General features: G+C 41.0%; 1 protein-coding gene across 1 annotated transcript in view; it reads left to right on the top strand.

Moving 5' to 3' along the window:
- The window catches only part of pdss2 (prenyl (decaprenyl) diphosphate synthase, subunit 2), a 37,287-nt gene that overhangs the window by 2,532 nt on the left and 14,409 nt on the right, over positions 1 to 20,346 (top strand). The window contains exons 2-3 of the mRNA XM_084914761.1: positions 7,325 to 7,459; positions 14,943 to 15,141. Of these exons, the coding sequence (XP_084770887.1) occupies positions 7,325 to 7,459; positions 14,943 to 15,141 (334 nt within the window). The remainder of the gene's footprint in view (positions 1 to 7,324; positions 7,460 to 14,942; positions 15,142 to 20,346) is intronic.

The following is a 20,346-nucleotide window of genomic DNA, read 5'->3' as shown; positions in this document are numbered from 1 at the left end:
CGCTTATAAATAAAGCTCAGAGTGATTTTTATATACAAACACCTCCATAAAAACTTTTAAGAATATAGACAGGAAGAAAGAAGTTTGTGTTGCGAGTCTGTACCTCTTCAACCACTCCAAGTCTCTCACCCAGTTCTGTTGTCCAAGTTCAAATCAATTTCTTCCCCAGATCTTTTGGATATATTCTCACACTATTGTCAATCAATCCCTTTCATCTGGCTGTATTCCAGATTACTTTAAAACATCCAGGGAAACAATAATTCGAGGCCAATTTCCAAACTCTTGTTTATTTCCAAAATCCTTGGCCAAAGCTGTTGCTCGTCAGCTCCAGATTGTTGAAGGAAACAGTATCTTTGCTCAATTTCAGTCTGGTTACAGACAGAACTACAGCACTGAAACCCTGCTTGAGCCTGGTTGTGCTGGAGGTTTCTTCCTGTTAAAAGGGAGTTTCTCCTTTCCACTGTTGCTAAAACACTTGCTCAAAGGAGGATTTGGGGGTTTTTTGCCCATAGGTGTGAATGTGCGAATGGTTGTCTGTCTCTGTGTGGTGGCCCTGCGACAGACTGGCGACCTGTCCAGGGTGTACCCCTCCTCTTGCCCTATGACAGCTGATATAGGCTCCAGGGCCACCCCATGACCCTGAAAAGGATAAGCGGAAGCGAATGAATGGATGGAAAATTGTCACTGCAGGACAAAAACTTAATCCAAACTGTGAAGCATGGTGGTAGAACCATCCAGGTTAGGGTCAGCTTTGCTACTTGAGGGTGTTGTGCTTTGTAATTACTGAAGGAGGAGAAGAGGAAAGCTGTCCATGACCTGAAGCTTAGGAGAGGTTGTCTAAGTGAGGCAAGAGGATAATGATCCAAAGTTCAAAAGAAACGTGTTTTTAGAGTAAGAGTCAGAGTCCTGTTCTGAAGAGGGCTGTTCAATCAAGACATTTCAGACCCACTGACTCTGTTTTTCCAACCAGTGAATTCAATAAAGACACAAAAATCACAACTTTTTTTTTTATTTTTATTTTTTTGCAACAGTTTATATGGTGCAAAAGCAAGCTCAGAAATATGTTTGTCCTTCATTTACGTCCAGTGAAGGATTTTAGAGGAAGTGACTAAAAATGCTCGGCACTCATTATTATCCCTGAACTTTATCCGGGGAGTTGCCTGAACTTTGCTTTATCAAAAGAAATCAGGAACAGCACTAAGGAAAGAAAACAAGAAGAGTCCTCGAACTCAATCCTGCCATGCGGACGGGTGTGTTGGAAACAGGAACCCAAGGGTGTAATAACCTATACACCTAAATCTGATATGACAATCCATTTGGGTGTTGTAGCAGCAGGGGGTGGGGAGGCTGTGGGGGGGGTGTAGCAGACCTCTTGACAGTCTGACTCCTCACTGTCAGCTTGGGTTGGCTGGTTCGTATTTCCCTCTGTGTCTCCGCCATAGACGCGCGGCAGATAAAAATATCCACAATAGCAGACAGGCAGACCCTCGTGGAGTTGGGTTTCGGTTTTTCCTTTCCTTTCATTCTCAAAAACTGCAGCTCAGCTAACTTCACCCCAAAGTGTGGAGTTACAGCGAGAGGCCTGCAGCCCAGAGAGAAGAAACTTTATTTGCTTTAAGGACAGTCCTTGAGAGTTTGACTTCGACTAGAACTCCCTTCTACTGGCTTCTACTCTTTGCATGTGATCTTCAGCACCCACAGTGGGCATGACTGAAGGGTTATAACATAGTGTACAAAAGAATAGATGAGACAGACGGAGGTCTTTTGAATAGTCCAGAGCAAGACAAGAACTGCTGAAGAGACAAAAACGCTCCCAATAGCAAATATGTGAACAAGTAGCTGCTGCCAGTGTTTATCCTTCAAATGTGTTTAAAAAAAGACTTTAATTTGTGTTAAATCAGAAAAAAGAGGCTAGCTTTCATTTTGCATAGGCTGTAGATTTTCGATGGAATAATGTGTAAAACAAGGACTAGTGACTGATCATTTAGCAGTAGCACTTTCTTTTCTGTTCTGTTTGTTGCAGTGCCCACTGGGATAAATTAGCAGAAAGGCTAAGAATAGTGTTAATAAAACTAGCTGATAACTTGCTTCACTAGCTTCACTCTGTCATCCAAATACCATCATTTCTGACTCTAAAAAACCCCCAAAATGCTAACGTTGAGTCCAAAATCAACTTTAGCATTTATGCAGGCTTTGTCCATTTTTATATACAGTCTATGCTGTTACCACTCTGCATCCAGTTCCAGCACTGCAATTAATTTATTTTCTTCCACTTATCCAATTCAGCATCACAGGGGATCTGGAGCTTGCCTCAGCTATCAAAGTGTACACCATGGACAGGTCACCCATCTGTCACAGGCCTAACACATAGACACAGGGAACCATTCACACTAACATTCATACCTACAGGGAGTGCAGAATTATTAGGCAAATGAGTATTTTGTCCACATCATCCTCTGCATGCATGTTGTCTTACTCCAAGCTGTATAGGCTCGAAAGCCTACTACCAATTAAGCATATTAGGTGATGTGCATCTCTGTAATGAGAAGGGGTGTGGTCTAATGACATCAACACCCTATATCAGGTGTGCATAATTATTAGGCAACGTCCTTTCCTTTGGCAAAATGGGTCAAAAGAAGGACTTGACAGGCTCAGAAAAGTCAAAAATAGTGAGATATCTTGCAGAGGGATGCAGCAGTCTCAAAATTGCAAAGCTTCTGAAGCGTGATCATCGAACAATCAAGCGTTTCATTCAAAATAGTCAACAGGGTCGCAAGAAGCGTGTGGAAAAACCAAGGCGCAAAATAACTGCCCATGAACTGAGAAAAGTCAAGCGTGCAGCTGCCAAGATGCCACTTGCCACCAGTTTGGCCATATTTCAGAGATGCAACATCACTGGAGTGCCCAAAAGCACAAGGTGTGCAATACTCAGAGACATGGCCAAGGTAAGAAAGGCTGAAAGACGACCACCACTGAACAAGACACACAAGCTGAAACGTCAAGACTGGGCCAAGAAATATCTCAAGACTGATTTTTCTAAGGTTTTATGGACTGATGAAATGAGAGTGAGTCTTGATGGGCCCGTGGCTGGATTGGTAAAGGGCAGAGAGCTCCAGTCCGACTCAGACGCCAGCAAGGTGGAGGTGGAGTACTAGTTTGGGCTGGTATCATCAAAGATGAGCTTGTGGGGCCTTTTCGGGTTGAGGATGGAGTCGAGCTCAACTCCCAGTCCTACTGCCAGTTTCTGGAAGACACCTTCTTCAAGCAGTGGTACAGGAAGAAGTCTGCATCCTTCAAGAAAAACATGATTTTCATGCAGGACAATGCTCCATCACACGCGTCCAAGTACTCCACAGCGTGGCTGGCAAGAAAGGGTATAAAAGAAGAAAAACTAATGACATGGCCTCCTTGTTCACCTGATCTGGACCCCATTGAGAACCTGTGGTCCATCATCAAATGTGAGATTTACAAGGAGATTTACAAGGAGGGAAAACAGTACACCTCTCTGAACAGTGTCTGGGAGGCTGTGGTTGCTGCTGCACGCAATGTTGATGGTGAACAGATCAAAACACTGACAGAATCCATGGATGGCAGGCTTTTGAGTGTCCTTGCAAAGAAAGGTGGCTATATTGGTCGCTGATTTGTTTTTGTTTTGTTTTTGAATGTCAGAAATGTATATTTGTGAATGTGGAGATGTTATATTGGTTTCACTGGTAAAAATAAATAATTGAAATGGGCATATATTTGTTTTTTGTTAAGTTGCCTAATAATTATGCACAGTAATAGTCACCTGCACACACAGATATCCCCCTAAAATAGCTAAAACTAAAAACAAACTAAAAACTACTTCCAAAAACATTCAGCTTTGATATTAATGAGTTTTTTGGGTTCATTGAGAACATGGTTGTTGTTCAATAATAAAATTATTCCTCAAAAATACAACTTGCCTAATAATTCTGCACTTCCTGTATAGTCAATTTAGAATTACCAAAATAAAGATGAGATGGTGCGCTTAGTTGCTGTGAAATGTGGCAAAACATTGAAATCTGCCTTATTATTTTTATCCATTAAGTTTGGTTGTGTATAACTTGGCAAGAGAATCAGTTTTTAATTCTTCTCTGCTCTACATTTTCCTGATAATTTTAAACCACTGAGAAGAGAAAATAAAACATCGACAACTGCCTCTTACCTGGCCCCTTTAGAAACTTATTGTTATTAGTTTTTGTACAATAGCTTTAGGATATTTCACATTCATACTGTGAGTATTTACAAAAGTGCAGACCTAAAAAGTATATAAAGATGGGCCAAAATTGGTGTGAAGAAACAGAAAAAGGATTGGTACTCTTTCTTAAAAAATATTGGCGAAAACCTCAAACACTATGGTTTGGTTCAACTTTAAATGTTAATTTCAGCATGTGGTATAGATGGTCATGTTGATTGAAATAACACACACAATAGTTTGAAAATGTCACATTGATCAAACCACTTTATGTCTTAAAGAATTTTTTCTCAATTCTAAATGCAGAAGGACCGTGGATCACAGAGAGTCCAAGAATCAGTGGATCCTTTCAGGGTTATTAAAAGCAGCTACACATTGTGCTTTACAGTGAGGAACTGCCTGCTGTACACCTGACTTTATGGAAATATGAGTCAAATCCTGGAAACCGGTTTAAACTGTTGGTCAATACTCTAAACATATCATCATCTTAATGTATCTGCTGTGCACTGTAGAGGCGGATGCATTGCATAAAATCTGTTAAATCCTGGCAAACTGGGGGGGAAAAGGCAGACACGGGATCAATACGACACCACATGTGAGGTCATACATTTGCATGCATTAATCCCTGCCGGTACTGGACGGTGGCTAAAGTTCCCGAATTCCTGGGCTGCAGTAGCAGAGCAGAAGGCGTGGTGACCTGTTCGCAACCCTTTTAAAATGACAGCAGCCCATTTCTCTCTTTCTGCTCCCGCTCTCTTCTACCACATCATCTTTTTGCCCCACCCCCTTTGCACCCTTTGCACCCTTTGCAGGAGGGCGTTTGTGATTGATTGATGTATGCTGGTCCGGATGGTGACATAAATATTAATCATCTGCCACCCTCAGGCCACAGGCTTCCCTGGACTCCACAGCTTCATAATTTTCGCTCTCTGGTCGGTTTAGCTCAACGGGCCGTGCTGCTGCGTTCATCAGCGCCCCGGTCTCAGCAACTATTTTCCAACTGGGTAGAAATTTAAAGTAGCCATAAATAAATCTTCTGAGCTGCGATGAAAGACAGCCCTGTACAGTGTCATCATAAATTTCTGGAAACTGAGGTGTTTTATGTGATTGGGGGGTTTTTTTTGGAGGGGGGGGGGAGCAAAGCTCGGGGGCATTTTTCCTCCTGGTAGCACAACACTGTGAATCACTCCTCTTTCTTTCTTCTGTCATCTTTTCACGCTTTCCCATTTCTGTCTGGCCTCTATTCCCTCCATCTCCCTCCGTCCCCTCCCTCTCTTCATGCTCCGTCTCTCACATCCACTATCTGTCTAGGGTTCCTCCGCTACCACCGCCACCCCTTCCCCCCCCCTCTGTGGCGCAGGGGTGGGTCAGAGAGGGTGGGGGCTCGAGGTTGGTAAGGCCGCTGTCTGGGCTTCGAGCAGAGGGGGGCGTGGCTGCTCGTCTGCCTCGGAGCCCTTAACGAGAGCGTGATTCATGGCACAAGGGGCTCCCATAGGGACAGGATTAGAGGTGCTCTGTCTAACCGCTCCCCAGAGAGACTAAAAAGATATTTAATCTGCCCACCACACAAGCAGCTACCACTGGCCTCTGTGTGTTTGTGTGTGTGTCTTCGTGGGTGTGCGTGTGCTTCTGTGAACATCTCAGAAGATTGTTGGTGAAGGGGGTGGGAATACCACGACCACCTCCATCACCACGACCCTTCAAATCCATAAGAAAAAAAGTCCTGCAGTAAAAAATTATCATTTTTTTTCTTGTTATTTTCTGTGTTGAGGAATAAAGTTTAGCAGTAACTATAAATTAACATGGCATTAAATGAATATGCAGAAGAGCGATACTACTGCTGCATGCAATGTGCAATATTTTGAAAAGGTCCTTTGAATAAATTTATAATTATTTCCTTTTTTACTGTTTATTGTTGGATAAATAACACTTCTGATCAGAGAAACAAATATGCTGCATGTATGGGTGTCTAACAGTAGGGATATCAAAAATATGGTCATCTCTGAATGTGAGAGCAGACCTACTGTTCAGACCTTCTGTTTTTGCAGGGCAACCAATCAGAAGAAGGGTGACCTTAGAGGGAGGAAGAGCTAAAACATCTTATTTTAGACAAATGATGAATTGAAAGAAATACCAAGATAAATGTTGATTATTCTGACTCATGCACATCTGCTTTATTACAGTAGATAATAAGACAATTACTGCTCTGTTTTAGCTGTTTAAATTAAAAGTTTATTAACTGTAACTTTATAAAAGTATTACCATCCCATGCCAGTGGGACATGATGCTTTATATTCCCTAACTTTAGCTTTTACTGCCTTCTAAGAATTAAACAGAGGTGGTGGTGGTGAAGCAGATATTGAGGTCATTCAGATGGCGCCACGCGCACTTTGCCGGATTCCTCTGGGTGGCATCAAATTCAAAGGTGTTGCACCAAAAGTCATTGCTTGGGTTGCCAGCAGATTGCCACAGTTGCCCATAGTATTTTGCAGAAAAACTAACTGCTATCCAAGGTGGAAAAATTGTGTTGCAAACCAAAAATGGAGCAGGTTCACCTGCGGAGTTTTGCCTCATGCTTGCAGCTGGTTTGTGTCCAACTCAGAGCATAGGTTAGGATTAGAGAGAGATCGATTTAGGATAGGTTAGGATAGGTTTTTAGGCTTGTCTGATCGGAGCTTTTCACTCATCATTGTCACATGTTGAAAATGTAAGGCAAGTTGACATCACGTGGTTATTGGTCACATGTCTGCAAAACATCAGTAAGTGGAGTAAGCATAAGTGGTACCCGCTACATCCTCTTGTGAGTTTGAACACGGCCGGTTGGCAGAGGTGTTTTTTGGATGTACTTTTGCCTGCGTGGGGCCTCCCAGCGCTCTGGCTTCATCCCAAATTCATGTATTAATTGGTGATTCTAGATTAGCCATAGGTGTAAAAATGGGTGTGAATGGTTGTGCTCTGTGTCTGCCCTGTGATAGACTTCCAGCTGGTCCTGACTTCACACTCTGTGTCTTTGCCAAAACATTGCTGCTTTTGTTGTCACTACACACAATGAAGAGTGCTGCATGTGAGAGGCAGCGCTTTAATGCTGATGCTGTTTCGTTGCAGAGGCTTCGTCTATGACAGTAAGAACAACCTTCAGATGAGGGGACTGGTTGTCCTGCTGCTGTCTAAAGCCGCAGGGCCAAGCCACGCTGCCTCCGATCTCCTAGCCCAAGACATGGTCAGCGGCATCTACCCCAGGTAAATCACCTCAAATCGTGATACTGTTGTGATAATTATGTCTCTGCTTATTAGTAATTAGATTTGGTTAGCAAATATCAATTAAAACACTCGTCTCTGCTTTTTTTTTTCTTTATAATACATAACATAAAAACTGCAGCTGGTTGTTTTTCTCATTGAAGGTTAAATGTTCCACCTTCATTTGCAGCTGCATGGCTGCTAAATCAAATCTGTAACCACACACAGGCAGCCAGGCTTTCACTTTTCATGTATGTGCTGTTCGGGGGGAAAACAGTGGGCAGTGTGAACATCTGTAGCGATGGATCGTAGAGCCATAAATGTGCGTGGCAAGCCGAGCGAGAAAGGCGATGCCACTTTTGTCCCTGCTACATGGCTGCTGAAGGATAAACAGTGAAATAAAATCCTCGTGTCAGGTAATTCTATCTCGTCCTCTGTGGTTATCCTCCATATCAATTCCTGTAAATGAAGCACTACATCATCCTGTGAATATGATGAAATATGGAGACAATACAGGCGCAGTTGCAAGATCAAGTGTTTTGTATTGTATTCGGTTATATTTAGATTCCGGGTAATTGTGAGGGGAAATACATTAGGGAGAAATTTTAGCCTGAAAAATGTACATGAGGTGTGAAAACTTTTGTTGATGAAAATTTGATAATAAAAAAAAAGAGTTGTTTTTTTTGGTCTAGGGATAGACAAGAAATGTGGCCTAAGAAGGGAAGGGGAATTCTGTAAAGGCTCACGATCACTTCTCAGTCAGTGTATCATGAGCTCAGCGGCCTCCCAGGCATCAGTTGAAACTATAGATGGTGTAAAAGAGAGACGCAGCTCCTGGGACTGAAAAGTGAAGCCACTGCTGAAATACCTTAAACCTGCATTCTTGTTAATGCCCAACAGGGGGAGACTCCACTAGTTGTAAGAAGATTTCTGGTTGTATGGAAGTCTGAGGAGAAACTGTGACCTCCGTAAATTTGAGGCTTAGTCTCTTGTTTGTTTGTTTTTCACGATGTACCGGGAAAAAAAAGCCATGAAGCCCATTATGTAAATAAAGGTCATTGTTAAGGTCTTTACACACCGGCCATGTAAAATTCGTGCAAATATATATTTTTTTAAATTTAATTTAATTTTTTTATTTGTAAAAATTTATTAATTAAGATAAGAATAGGTGTGTCTAAAAAAACCAAGCTCATTTCAAATTTTTCAAACCCAAATAAACAGATCTGTCCAATCGGACCAGACGTACTGGTACTGAACACACAATGACATGGAAATAGTAAAATATTACTGGTTTACCTCGGACACACAACTAGACTCTGCAAACAAAGGCTCACACGTCCTAAAATATTGCAAAAGCATTTGTAATACAGCTTCACCTCCTGGATCAAACCATGAAATTATCCCTGCTGCGGCCTTCTCCTGAGAATCGGATGAACCCAGAATCTCTATTTCTTCCTTTCCTGGTTTAGAGACACCAGGACCAGGAAAAAAAACCCCAGAAAGAAACACCAGGACCAGCTCGTCATTGCTCGATAGAAAAAGAGGATTATGGGTATGCTTACTGGCTAGCAACATAGCAAATGCCAGTTTATAGCCAATGAGCTTACGGTGTGAGGCTTTCACAACCGGACTTGACTAACAAATTTAGAAGAACAGCTAATACTATAAATAATTTTAAAGCTTTTAAGAAAGGGAACAGGTGCAAAGATTATTCAGTATTACTGTTTTAGCTCTATTATGTCTGCTTATTAAGTTGGGCTTAAACTCCCCACTGTCACTGGTCATGAGAGGTGAAGCTTATATTTTTAGGCTCATATATGCCACAGCCCAGGTAGTATTTAATAATATCATATTCCAGTAGAGCTTGGACCAAATCCTCCATCCTCTTGGCTGCTGGAGCCTCTGGGTTTACCACCTTGCACCCAGGTTTATGCACTCTAACCAGTCATCCCGGGTGGGTTGGTTCCAGTTTGCCACTGATAGCCATTTGAGTGTCATAGCTTTAAAAAAATGTTACAGACGTCCATAATTCCGGCATTAATTAGAAGTTAAATTTTAGTATTAAAGTAAGATTGGTATACGATTCATATAAATTTGCTCCCCAGAGTATGAATCTGGCATATCTTCGCAAATACGTATTAAACTGAAATCATCATATTCATGTTCTCAACAAAATGCCATCAATTACTCTGGCAAAGTGCTTTGAGATGGAGGGAGTTTTCAGCCTTGGTTTCCAGACTGGAGGTGTTCAGTCTCAGTTGTTTAGAGTTCTTTAAAATGAGCAATAAAGACTCGGAGAGCAGCTGCAGACTGTTAAGTCTAAATATGGTGTAAATGAAATAAAATGGCTCAAAAAAATCACAAACTTAACACATAGCAGTTTATTTTACATATTTAAATATAAAGTGTTTAATGTGGTATTCATGCTCTGATGCTAAAATACTTTAGGCAGCGCTCCACAGTCCTCTCAGGCTTCCACACACATATCCAACTAGCAGCATGCAGCTCAGAACAGGGGTGTGGGTGTGTGCCAAGTGGTTTCCAGAAGTGACTGCTGTGTTTGGCGGGGCTATGTGCTGGGAGCCTGAAAGCCTCCTTTCTTACTGCAAGCTGGCACCAGGCACATGTGTGCAGTGGAGCCGCGTCTGTGCAGAAACATCCTAATATTAGAACTAATTGAAATAAGCCAGGCGTTGTGGAAGAGCTCGAGCCCAGCCCCGTTCAGTCTGCGAGGCCGCGAGTTTCTACACAGTCACCTCGTGTCACATCCCTGTGACACCGGATCACCGAATCCAACATGCTGCATTCCCTCACTCGCGTGATAGATGGTCCGAACCCAAACACACACACACACACAGAGCATGACTTGATCACCTCATTTGCACTATTTTGCCTCTTCTGTCTCTCTTTCTCTGCCCCCACCTCTCCTGAGCTCATTAGCACCTCTGCTGATGGCGAGATGGAAGGATGGAGGGAGTCAGGGTGGGGCGGGTTTGGGGGGTGATTGAAACCTCCGGGGGATGGTCTCCTCCCTCCTGACAGGCAGCATTTGTAAAACATTTCCCACTCTGCTGCCTGACACTGATGATTCACCAGAGCACCACCATGATAGATAGATAGATAGATAGATAGATAGATAGATAGATGGATAGAAACACAGGCACATACATGTACAGTCCAACTTGTACCCACCACACCTCTTAATTTTTTGTGACAAATGAAAGCCATGCTACTGTGCATCATGCAGGCCGTGTGATGGACAGGCCACCTCTTTAAATCGCACACAGGGACGCACACAGATCTGCAAGGCAGTGTTTGATGGCGAGGCAGACTGCGGAGGGAGGAAATTGAACAGAACAGTCAGGACAAGGGGCGTGGTGAGGGGCGTTACACCTCTGCAAGATGGCATCGGTTGCTATGCAACTGGGCACCAAAGCTATTTATACATCGGCCCCCTTGTCCCCCTTTTTCCTCCCCAAGCTCCACTGCTGCTGATCAGGTCTGGCAGAGTGGAGATTTGGAATTTGTATGCACCGGGGTTCGACTGATAGGGGGGTTCTGGTACTTTGTGCAGGAGTTTCATTTTGGGTTTCCTCATTTTCTTCCACTGCTGTTAGAAGTTAAAATGATAAATAATAATAATATTATCTCTAAAAGAAAAAAATGAATTCTCACCAATTAAACATTTTGCATTGAACCACATTGGAAAATTAAGTATCTACATTAATTCAATCTGATCGACTATTTGCCAGATTCAAATCTTTTATATTTTCTTTTTTTAGAGACTCCCTTCACCTTTTCAAAGATCTCTTGTTTGGCCTTAAAATATAAATAGATAGTTTTTTCTTCCAGCAACCTTTTTATGTATATAATCAAAATAAGCATCCAGAAACAAACCAATACAAAAAAGCACAAACTAAAAAACTGCTCTACTTCCATGAATAAAAACATCAAGAATATTTGTAGAAAATACCTGGGTTGGATAAATACTGCATGATTTATAGACATTATTTTTTTTTCTTTTTGTTCACTAAACTCACACCTGCACCATCATGCAACTTGTCCACTGGTGGAGGCCTTTTGTAACGGTCAATGTAGCAGAGATGAAAAATGCTGCTGCGGGGATGTGAGACAAAATAAAGTGGGGGACCAATCCATGCCCAGGTCTGGGTCTCCACTGACAGGTGATTTAACTTGAAGGACTTTTTGGTAAGTACTGAAAATGTTGCCGTAGCTTGATATAATATTTGTGGATTTCTGAAGAATAAAAAAACAACCCACATCAGCTCTTTTACTCTAAATGGGGCAGCGATTTTCAAAATGAGCATTATCATGAAAAAATTTGCGAGACAAGCAATTAAGACCATAAACTTCAAGTAATCAGGAAGTAAAATAAAAAGTGGGGTTGTTTTGCCCGCAGACCTCTACAGGCTTTTACTGTTTTTTAGGTAGGAGAGTCGCCCCCTGCTGGCTGTTTAGGAAATAAAGTGAGCATAATATGTTTTTCTGAAAAACTTAAAAGACTTAAATTTTTATTCATGTATTAACATGATGGGAGTTTTGTTTTTTTGTTTGTTTGGGGTTTTTTTTGCCCCTTTGTGGTTAAAGAATTTTTTCTTGTGTAGTGTACTTTGGAAAATCTGTTAAAATAAATTTTTCCCAGATTGCTACTTTCACTTGAAACAATTATGCACTGAAATAAAAATTCATAAATAGTTTTGTTTCAGTGTTTCAGAATAAAGAACGGCTCTGACAAAAATGTCCCGAAAATACTGTATATGTCACTCTGTTTAAAAACTTCTAAATTAGTTTTGTTGATTAGCTGATCATGTACTAATATTTTCATCCATTAATGTTGGAATTTAGTGTGGTAATGTGTCTCGATTGCTAAGTTGTTGTTTTTTTTTACTTAGTATACTTAAACTGACATTGCTGTCTGGATCTTTTATTCATAAACAAGCATAAAATGACCTGCTTCATTAAATAAAGTCACTTTAAGGTTGGCCAAATAGGCTCTGAAGTGAGAATCATAAAGTGACATTTTTAAAGCCGGTTTCAGCAGAGAAACTCTTGTATATTGATTTAACCAAGGCTAAAGGGGCTGCTTTTATTTCTGTGTCAATGAGCATTTGTCGGGTATTGTATATTGTTTTGCTGTAGCCCTGTGGAGCTTGAGTAGACGGTCTCTTGGCTCTCTCTTAGTTCAAGTGAAAAAGCAAAGAAAAGGGTCACCGTAAGATGACTTGGAATAAATTTTAGCCTGTTGTTTTTGCGATCCAGAATCAGCCCCATCTCTATTTCTTGTTCCTCTTGTTGAAACAATGAGTCTTCCTCGTGCAGCCCACCGAGCGTAGCCATCACTTCAAGGCACCTTGAGAACACGAGCCTGTCAATCTGTTAATTTCCTCTTATTTAAACCCTGAACTTATTAACTTCTCATTCTGTGTTGTTGCTCTGCGTCACCGAGCAGAGAAACCAACCAGACAATGGGTGTGATTGAGAGGCAAAATAGATGACATTATTGAATTTTAATCACATCTTTTCCTTCACCGTCGCCGAACACGGCAATTACCTGGCTACGTGTGTGTGTGTGTGTGAGTGTGTCTTTAGGAAGGAGTTGAAGCTCAAAGCCGACGACCGGCTCATCAGGTCCTCATGGCGGCTGAAAGAAGGTCGTAAGTGGCTATCAGTGCACCCGACCCTGTCTGGATGGATCCCTCCTGTCACAGCATGGCGAGCTCCTTCCATATGGAGAGGGGCCTAATTATCCCCCACCAATGACTGAATCAACATTTGATTATATCCTCCCCAAGGCTGCGCTGAAAGGCTCTATTCAAAGACCACGTTTATGTCTTTTCTCTCATAATCAAGAAAGGCTGTTATTTGCTAATGATAAGCCTAATTTCTTTTTTTAACACAACCACTGACGTGCTGTGCAGCAAAATGTCTGACATATCTGCTGCTTTATGCCCTTGAGGATACTGACTCCGATTTTAAAGGGGACCTATTATACTTATCCATAATTTATGTCATATATTTACAGCTACAACAGTGGATGCTCATATTAAATATGGCCAAAGATTCATATAATAAGATCAGCGTATGCAGACATTTTTTTTTCTGCATTTGGATCTGTTGGCTGTTGAAGTCGGGAGATATACCTAATATCGTTGCTCGTCTCTGGCACACTGAACAGAAGGGGCAACCAATCGGGGTAATAGTGGCTTAAAGGGAAAAGGAAGAAGGCTGAAACGGCTCGTTTCTGACGTAGACTGTATATAAAAGAAGTACTTAAAGTTGCGTTGTTTTTGATGACCAGCGCGGGGAGGGGGGCTCCTATGGTTCCAAAACGTCCATTAATATAGAAGCCGATGGGAAAATGTATCTCCCACAGTTCCTCGTGGGTTTCTAATCTTGGTGGTCTACAGCCAAAATGTTTCAGAAATATACGTAATAAAACATTTCTAATATTGGACCACTGGCTCTGGTTTTCATGATGCGCTACCAGGTCGGGTGTAAGACCAAAAGCTCGTAACTACAACCAGAAAAGACGCAGACCTTGGATTCGACCTTCTTAGTGTAATTTGTCTAAGTACAAACTAATGATTAACAAACTTCTGTGTGTCTGAAAGGAAAAACATGTGAGCCGGTATATTGGCTTTTTAATTTACCAAATATCTGCGTGATGCCCGTCTGACTTTGTATTGGAGTTCAGAGTCGTAGCTTACAGAAGGGGAGATGAAACTTCCTGGAGAAAACTTTGTAACCCGAAATGCAATCACTGCGGTAACTGCAAACACATCATTTATTAAATTCAGTACAGTTTTTTATCAATGGATCTAAAGCTAAGCTAAACTGCTAATATAGGGCTTTATTATTTTTTCTCCACAAATGTCTTAATTTGTTACATAATAAAGAACAGATGAGAAAACATAAGCTTGTAATTTATGATTAAAACTCATCTAATAGCCAATCAAGTCAGCTTTATTTACATAACATTAAAAATGCAACAGATGTGAAAGTGCTGGGCAACATCTGCAGTCAGTTGTTTTAATCATCTTATTTGGACTTAGCACATCAAAATCAATGGGTAATGGCACATTTTAAAAATTAGTCCCATTTAATGGTTTTAGACACATTTTAGAGTACCTCTCTTTTTATAAGTGTTTGATTGAAGTGAAAGGACTGCAGCTCCTGAATATTGGCGCTTTATTGGCTGAATAGATGGTTTTCCTTTTCTGAACGTGGAAGATCAAGAAACCCATAAGTCCTTTGTTTTGACCGATTTCTTTGTGATCAGCATACCTCTGCGGTAATGCTTGAATGAGTTTTCAAACTTTGCCGACTCGAAGACAATAAAAATGTTTCTGTCAAAAAGCTCTCTAACTGTCAAACCTCTGGAACGCCTGTTTTAAAAGCTGCTGACGACAAAGCTGTGATTTTTAGATTTATTGTTGTTTTTGGTGGGGGGATTTCTGTCTCACAGTCAGAGGAACCTGGCAGAAATCACAGAGTTGATCCACACAGCCTTCCTGGTGCATCGTGGGATTGTTAACCTGAAGGAGTGGACGGACTCAGACGGCCCGCTGAAGGACATGCAGTTTGGGAATAAGATGGCTGTTCTGAGCGGCGACTTTCTGCTGGCCAATGCTTGCACTGGACTGGCCCAGCTCAACAACACTAAGGTATCCTGTCCGTCACTAACACTTCTCCTGAGAAATATTTGACCTGACATGACTGATTTCAGGGGGAAGGGCTGCTCAGTATGAGCCCTTCGAGGTCCCGAGAGCCTCACGTATCAGTGCCAGACTTCATACCGACATCTTTTCTCTCAGTCATCTCTTTGTAGACATGAAATGTATTCAATAAAACACATTTTTGGCAGTTTTGCTAATTCTTATTCAAGGTGATGCAATCCTGATATTCATTTATTTGTACATTAAAGTATTAATCTGCTTTAATGTCATGTTTTTCATTTTGCCTGCTTACTGCTGCCAGTTCCTTTCCTATAGTCCTTTACATCCTATCCCAGGGTTAGGGCCTGAAAGCCTAGAAAGCCTAGCTTCATCCCAGACCTTTGAATCATCTCCTAATATTGTTTTTGATTAATGTCAGCATTATCGGTTGAAGAATCAAATAAACAATCGGAGAAGAGTTTGTCGACTAAAGAAAATGGGAAAGGAAAAAAAGTCCTGAAAAAAGCTTGATTTGTAGTCCTGTGTTGAACCTGGGCTGACAAAACAGAGCTGATCATGTTGGACTTGGAACTAATAAATATTACAGAATACTCCCTTTTACTGAAGAGCTGGAGAGAGAGAAACGACTCAAAATCAATTGAATCTAACCCAGATCGCTAGAGCAAAAGAAATGAGAGGAAAAAAGCTTTTTGCTTTTGCTTTTCAGTAGACTGCTCACATGGCGTATTACTACCAAGTGGATCCATCACAGTCATGGTTGCGTTGCCAAAATGCGAAGCTATATTTCTATAATTCACTTCAAGCTACAGCACAAGTTGCAACATAGGACATATGCCTAAGATTTCAAGCATTTAAATGAACGACTGTTCATTTAGATTTTTTGTGTGCACACATGTGCATAGTGTAGTGAACCTTCTATTTTTAAATATCAGAGCTTTGCAACTGTGAGATGAGATGTGTTCAATGTGTTTGTTTGACGGGACACAAACGATAATCGTAAAGACAGTGGTTTACCCATCGGGCACCTTTTAGTTAAATCAGGGCTGTCAAATTAATTTTAGTTCAGGGCCTGCAGACTTCTTCAGATTTTCCTCTTTTGTTTAAGTGTAAAGTTCCATGTGAAAATGTTCACATTTAATGAACTTTTTTTTATTTGCAAAACACGAAGAGCAATTTGAACAATATGCAGTTTTTTCACATTGAGTCATTCCAGTTACACTAAAAAAAAAAAAAAAAAAAAAAAAAAAAATGCACTGGTATTGGTTCTTGGCTTAACTGCATCACTTGTGTGCAGTGTAGCAGACTATAGGTGAGGTCTTTCAGTCATTCTAGTGATGATGCAAAGTATTGGAAAAACTTCCACATTTTTTTCCTCCGTCTGTGATTTTCAGCAAACCCAGACTGGATCCTTTGGCAGGCCGTTTTTGGCACCCTGGGGTTAAATGGTTCTAGAAAACCAAAGCTTTGGTTCAGACATAGTGGGATAGAACGGTTCTTCACTGCTAATTGGGGGGGGAAGCTTTTTTGTCATTTTGAAGATCTGAAACAGAATTAAATGACTTAATTGTCTTTCTTTCATACATCCTTCAACTTTCCAACAAATTTCAAGAAATTCATCTCAGTAGTTTTTTTGCAGGCTAAGAAAGAGGGCATGCACTCCAGCAGTTTAAGTGGAGGAATAACTTCTATTACAACTACAACTTGGCTAATGGTAACACTTTCTCATAGCATTGTTTTAGTGAGCAGACACTGCTTGGCAAGCATGACAAGCTTTGAAATTTAAGGATGTGTAGTGAGACACAGGTGAGACCTGATCTTTTCCTGGTTCCTAGATTCTCAGCAGGTGGTCCCTTTTTCTTGACAATTCAGCTGTTATTCTAATAACTTCATGTTTCACACGGTAATCATCTGGCCACCTGGGGGGGGGGCTTTCATCCTCAAACTCCTTCAAACACAGATCTTCCTAGCAGCATATTTGAGGTGCAAGTGTCAGTCTTTGCTACATGCTGGTAACGAGGTTACCAAGCATATAAACTAGTTATAGTTTTAATCTTTTGACGTTGGTGTGGGAGCAGCCTTGTAAGATCTGAGATCATATCTGCTGCGTAGCTTGGTAACCACTCGTTGACAGATGCTGTCACCACGCTGCTGCCTCAGAATGCAGTTGCCTGAGTGGATCAAAATAACCATCTCCCCCTCCCGTGCCATCAACCGGACCAGCCCTTATCGCCTCACCCCCTGATGCTTCTTTTTCAGCACACGCAGGCATATGTTGTAGGTTCCCAGTAGTGCTTGTTGTATAAGAAACACAGAGGGAGTTATAAACCAACCTTTCCTTGATCAGTTACAGATAATTCTAAAGGTGTGGTGCTTCCTTAATAGTGCTAATTGGCTCTGTAACAATACTAAGAGATAATAGACACTCTGTGGCTAAGCTACAAATTACAGTAATGGAACTGATATTGTTGTTTCCCTGGAAGATGAAGAAAAACACAGTGAGAATGAAATGATGGCAGATCTGCTGATGACTCAAACTAACGATGATTTAATCCTATTAAGTGTGCATTCAAGCCAAGCACATTGGCATTGATTAAACTGAACGCTTACAGCACATTTTCCTTTAGCATTGTTCATTTTCAAGGTGAGAACAATGCCATTCATACTCAGCTAGCACTAAATTACCACAGAGCAATGCTGGAGACTATTAACCTTTTTTTTTTCTTTCTCCCAAACAAGCCTGCAATCTGAAGCAACCACAGGAAGCATCCCCCGTAGTGGAAGTTTTTAGAGGTAATAAGGAGATGGACATCTGATAGCTCACAGTTACTCATGTTTGAAAAGGTTAGCAAAACAAAATGAAGCAAGGGGAAACCACACCACAGCATGCACTGATGCTCATATTTTCAGCCTTTTTCTCTGGTTGGAACACAGTGGAAATGAGATTATTGTAAACAGCAGAGATGAGTCCATAATGCTGAGCTGAAGGTACAGAAATGTGGTTTAGTTTGGGCTGGATTTTGGTGTTGAGCTCTGCTCTGTTTAATTTATTGAAAAAGTAAAGCACAGTTCATTTCTTTGACTGTAATTTTTACCTGAACAAATTTTTAGATCCTTAGTCTGTTTTTATATCAGATTGTTGTTGCTGTTGTTGTTGTTTGTTTGACTTTTATACATATGCATCTACGTTTATACATCGTTTTATGCATTTATTTGAGTGGTTTCTACTACTCAAATGACTTTAAAGTCCACCTAATTATACTTAATTAAATCAGCACTGGTGAAAAAGAAAAATCTGTGTTATCTGTGTATTTTTTAATGATTTTTGCTGCTCCATGTGCATAATTCTTATGGGCAGAATTTCAAATGTAGCCAAGTGTAGAAAGTTGAAACTTTGGTGACCTCAGAATCGAGTCTCTCATTTTTGCGGATGATGTGGTTCTGTTGCCCTCACCATGTGACGCCCTCATACTTTGCTGATTTGCACCTGAGAGTGAAACAGCAGGAATAAGGTCCAGGTCAGGGACGAGTTGCATAGTGACCTAAAGAGCATGATTACAGATGAGCTTCCTCTGAAGGGTTGTTGGACTCTCCCTTAGCAATAGGGGGAGGAGCTAAGTCATTCCTGAGTCACTGCTACTCCTCCACATGGTTCAGGAATCTGACTGGGGCCTCGTTGGTAAGGTGTTCTGGGTTTTCCTACTTGGTGGAGCCCATGAGATCTCACAGCTGGCTTGGACGCACGTCACTGTCTCCTCAGATGGGCTGAAGGACGTGGCTAGGGAGAGGGAGGTCTGGTCTTTCCTGCTAACCTGTTCCACAATATATCACTTATTATTATTATTATTATTATTATTATTATTATTATTATTATTATTATTATTATTATTATTAAATATTACTTTTGCAAAATTGGTCTTTAAATATGTTTACATTTACTTTTCTGTATCAAGAGTCTCTAGAATTAAAAAAATAGTAATTTAATATCATAATAAATACATAAAACGAGAAGCTGGCTCAGTTCATCGGGTTGAGCAGGTGACCCATGTGCTGTAAGGCTTTAGCAGAGGCCCAAGTTTGAATCCATCCAACACTCACACCGGGGTTTGCCTAAAGGACAAAAAGCCCCCAAAATACTTTAAAAAGACATAAAACATGAATAAAATACCCAACTAAATATAAAAATAATCCCTCAAATTTTATTAACAAAAGTAAAATATTTGGCACAGGCCCTTAGAGGCATTATTTAAAATGCTGCCTGTTATATTTGGATGTGCAGCAGCTGTTGCACAAAGCCAACATCTGTCTCGTTAGCATTAATGTTTCCAGAGCAGAGCTACAGCTTTAAAACAAACTAAATTTTGACTTATTCTTACAGCGTTTGTTGCACAAATTATTCTGTTGTCAGGAGAAACACCTGTTAGCCTCGAGTAACGTGTTATCTTTGCCTCACCTGCTTTCCTGACGCTGTGTGTGAGGAGCTGCCTGAGTCTGAGGGGACGAGAGCACAAGAAATGATGCTAAATGAATCTCATTCTTTAAATCCGTAACAGCTCCGTTTATTTGTCACAAGTTACTCTGGAGCATCACTGCCCTCTTCTCTTCCTCCTCCATCTTTTCTTGACTGGAGCACAGAGGCCCTCCCCCCCTTTACAACATTACCCATTTAGCATACCCATTATACCATTTGGTTGTGTAATTCCATGAATGCGGATTTACTCTGTTGATTAGTGTCAGCTGTGCATTATTAGTTGTTATATTATAATATAAATGATTCGTATGATTAGAACTGTGAGTTAGAAGGATGCACAGTAAATGCAAGTCCACTTTTAATAGGTTCATCAGCACTGCTTGTCGTGAACAGTATAATACATTAAATCCTAACGGAAAACTGCAGCAGGTGCTGTCAGTTCATATAGAGGAGCTGAAACATTCATGTCACGTATGTAAATCTGACTATACGCTTTAGAACTAATCTGCCTGGCCACTCTGTTAGTGCAATTAACCAGACAGCAAGCTATGCTGTTGTCAGATAACTACACTAAAATGCTCAAAAAGGCACAAATGCAACAAACGTTGAGTAATAAAGATGAGTGAGAGTGGAGGTAAAGCCCAGCAGATAGCTAACAGTGCCAACCTGTCACTGTTTTATGGTTGTTGCAGGTTTTAATCATGTCTACTTCTGCTGCGAAGTGC

This window comes from Perissodus microlepis, chromosome 19 (genome assembly GCF_051167445.1).
Source record: "Perissodus microlepis isolate ML-2025 ecotype Zambia chromosome 19, ASM5116744v1, whole genome shotgun sequence".
In the NCBI taxonomy this organism is placed as follows: domain Eukaryota; kingdom Metazoa; phylum Chordata; class Actinopteri; order Cichliformes; family Cichlidae; genus Perissodus; species Perissodus microlepis.
The sequence above is the reverse complement of the archived record's forward strand: the minus strand, read 5'-3'. Positions and strand labels throughout refer to the sequence as shown.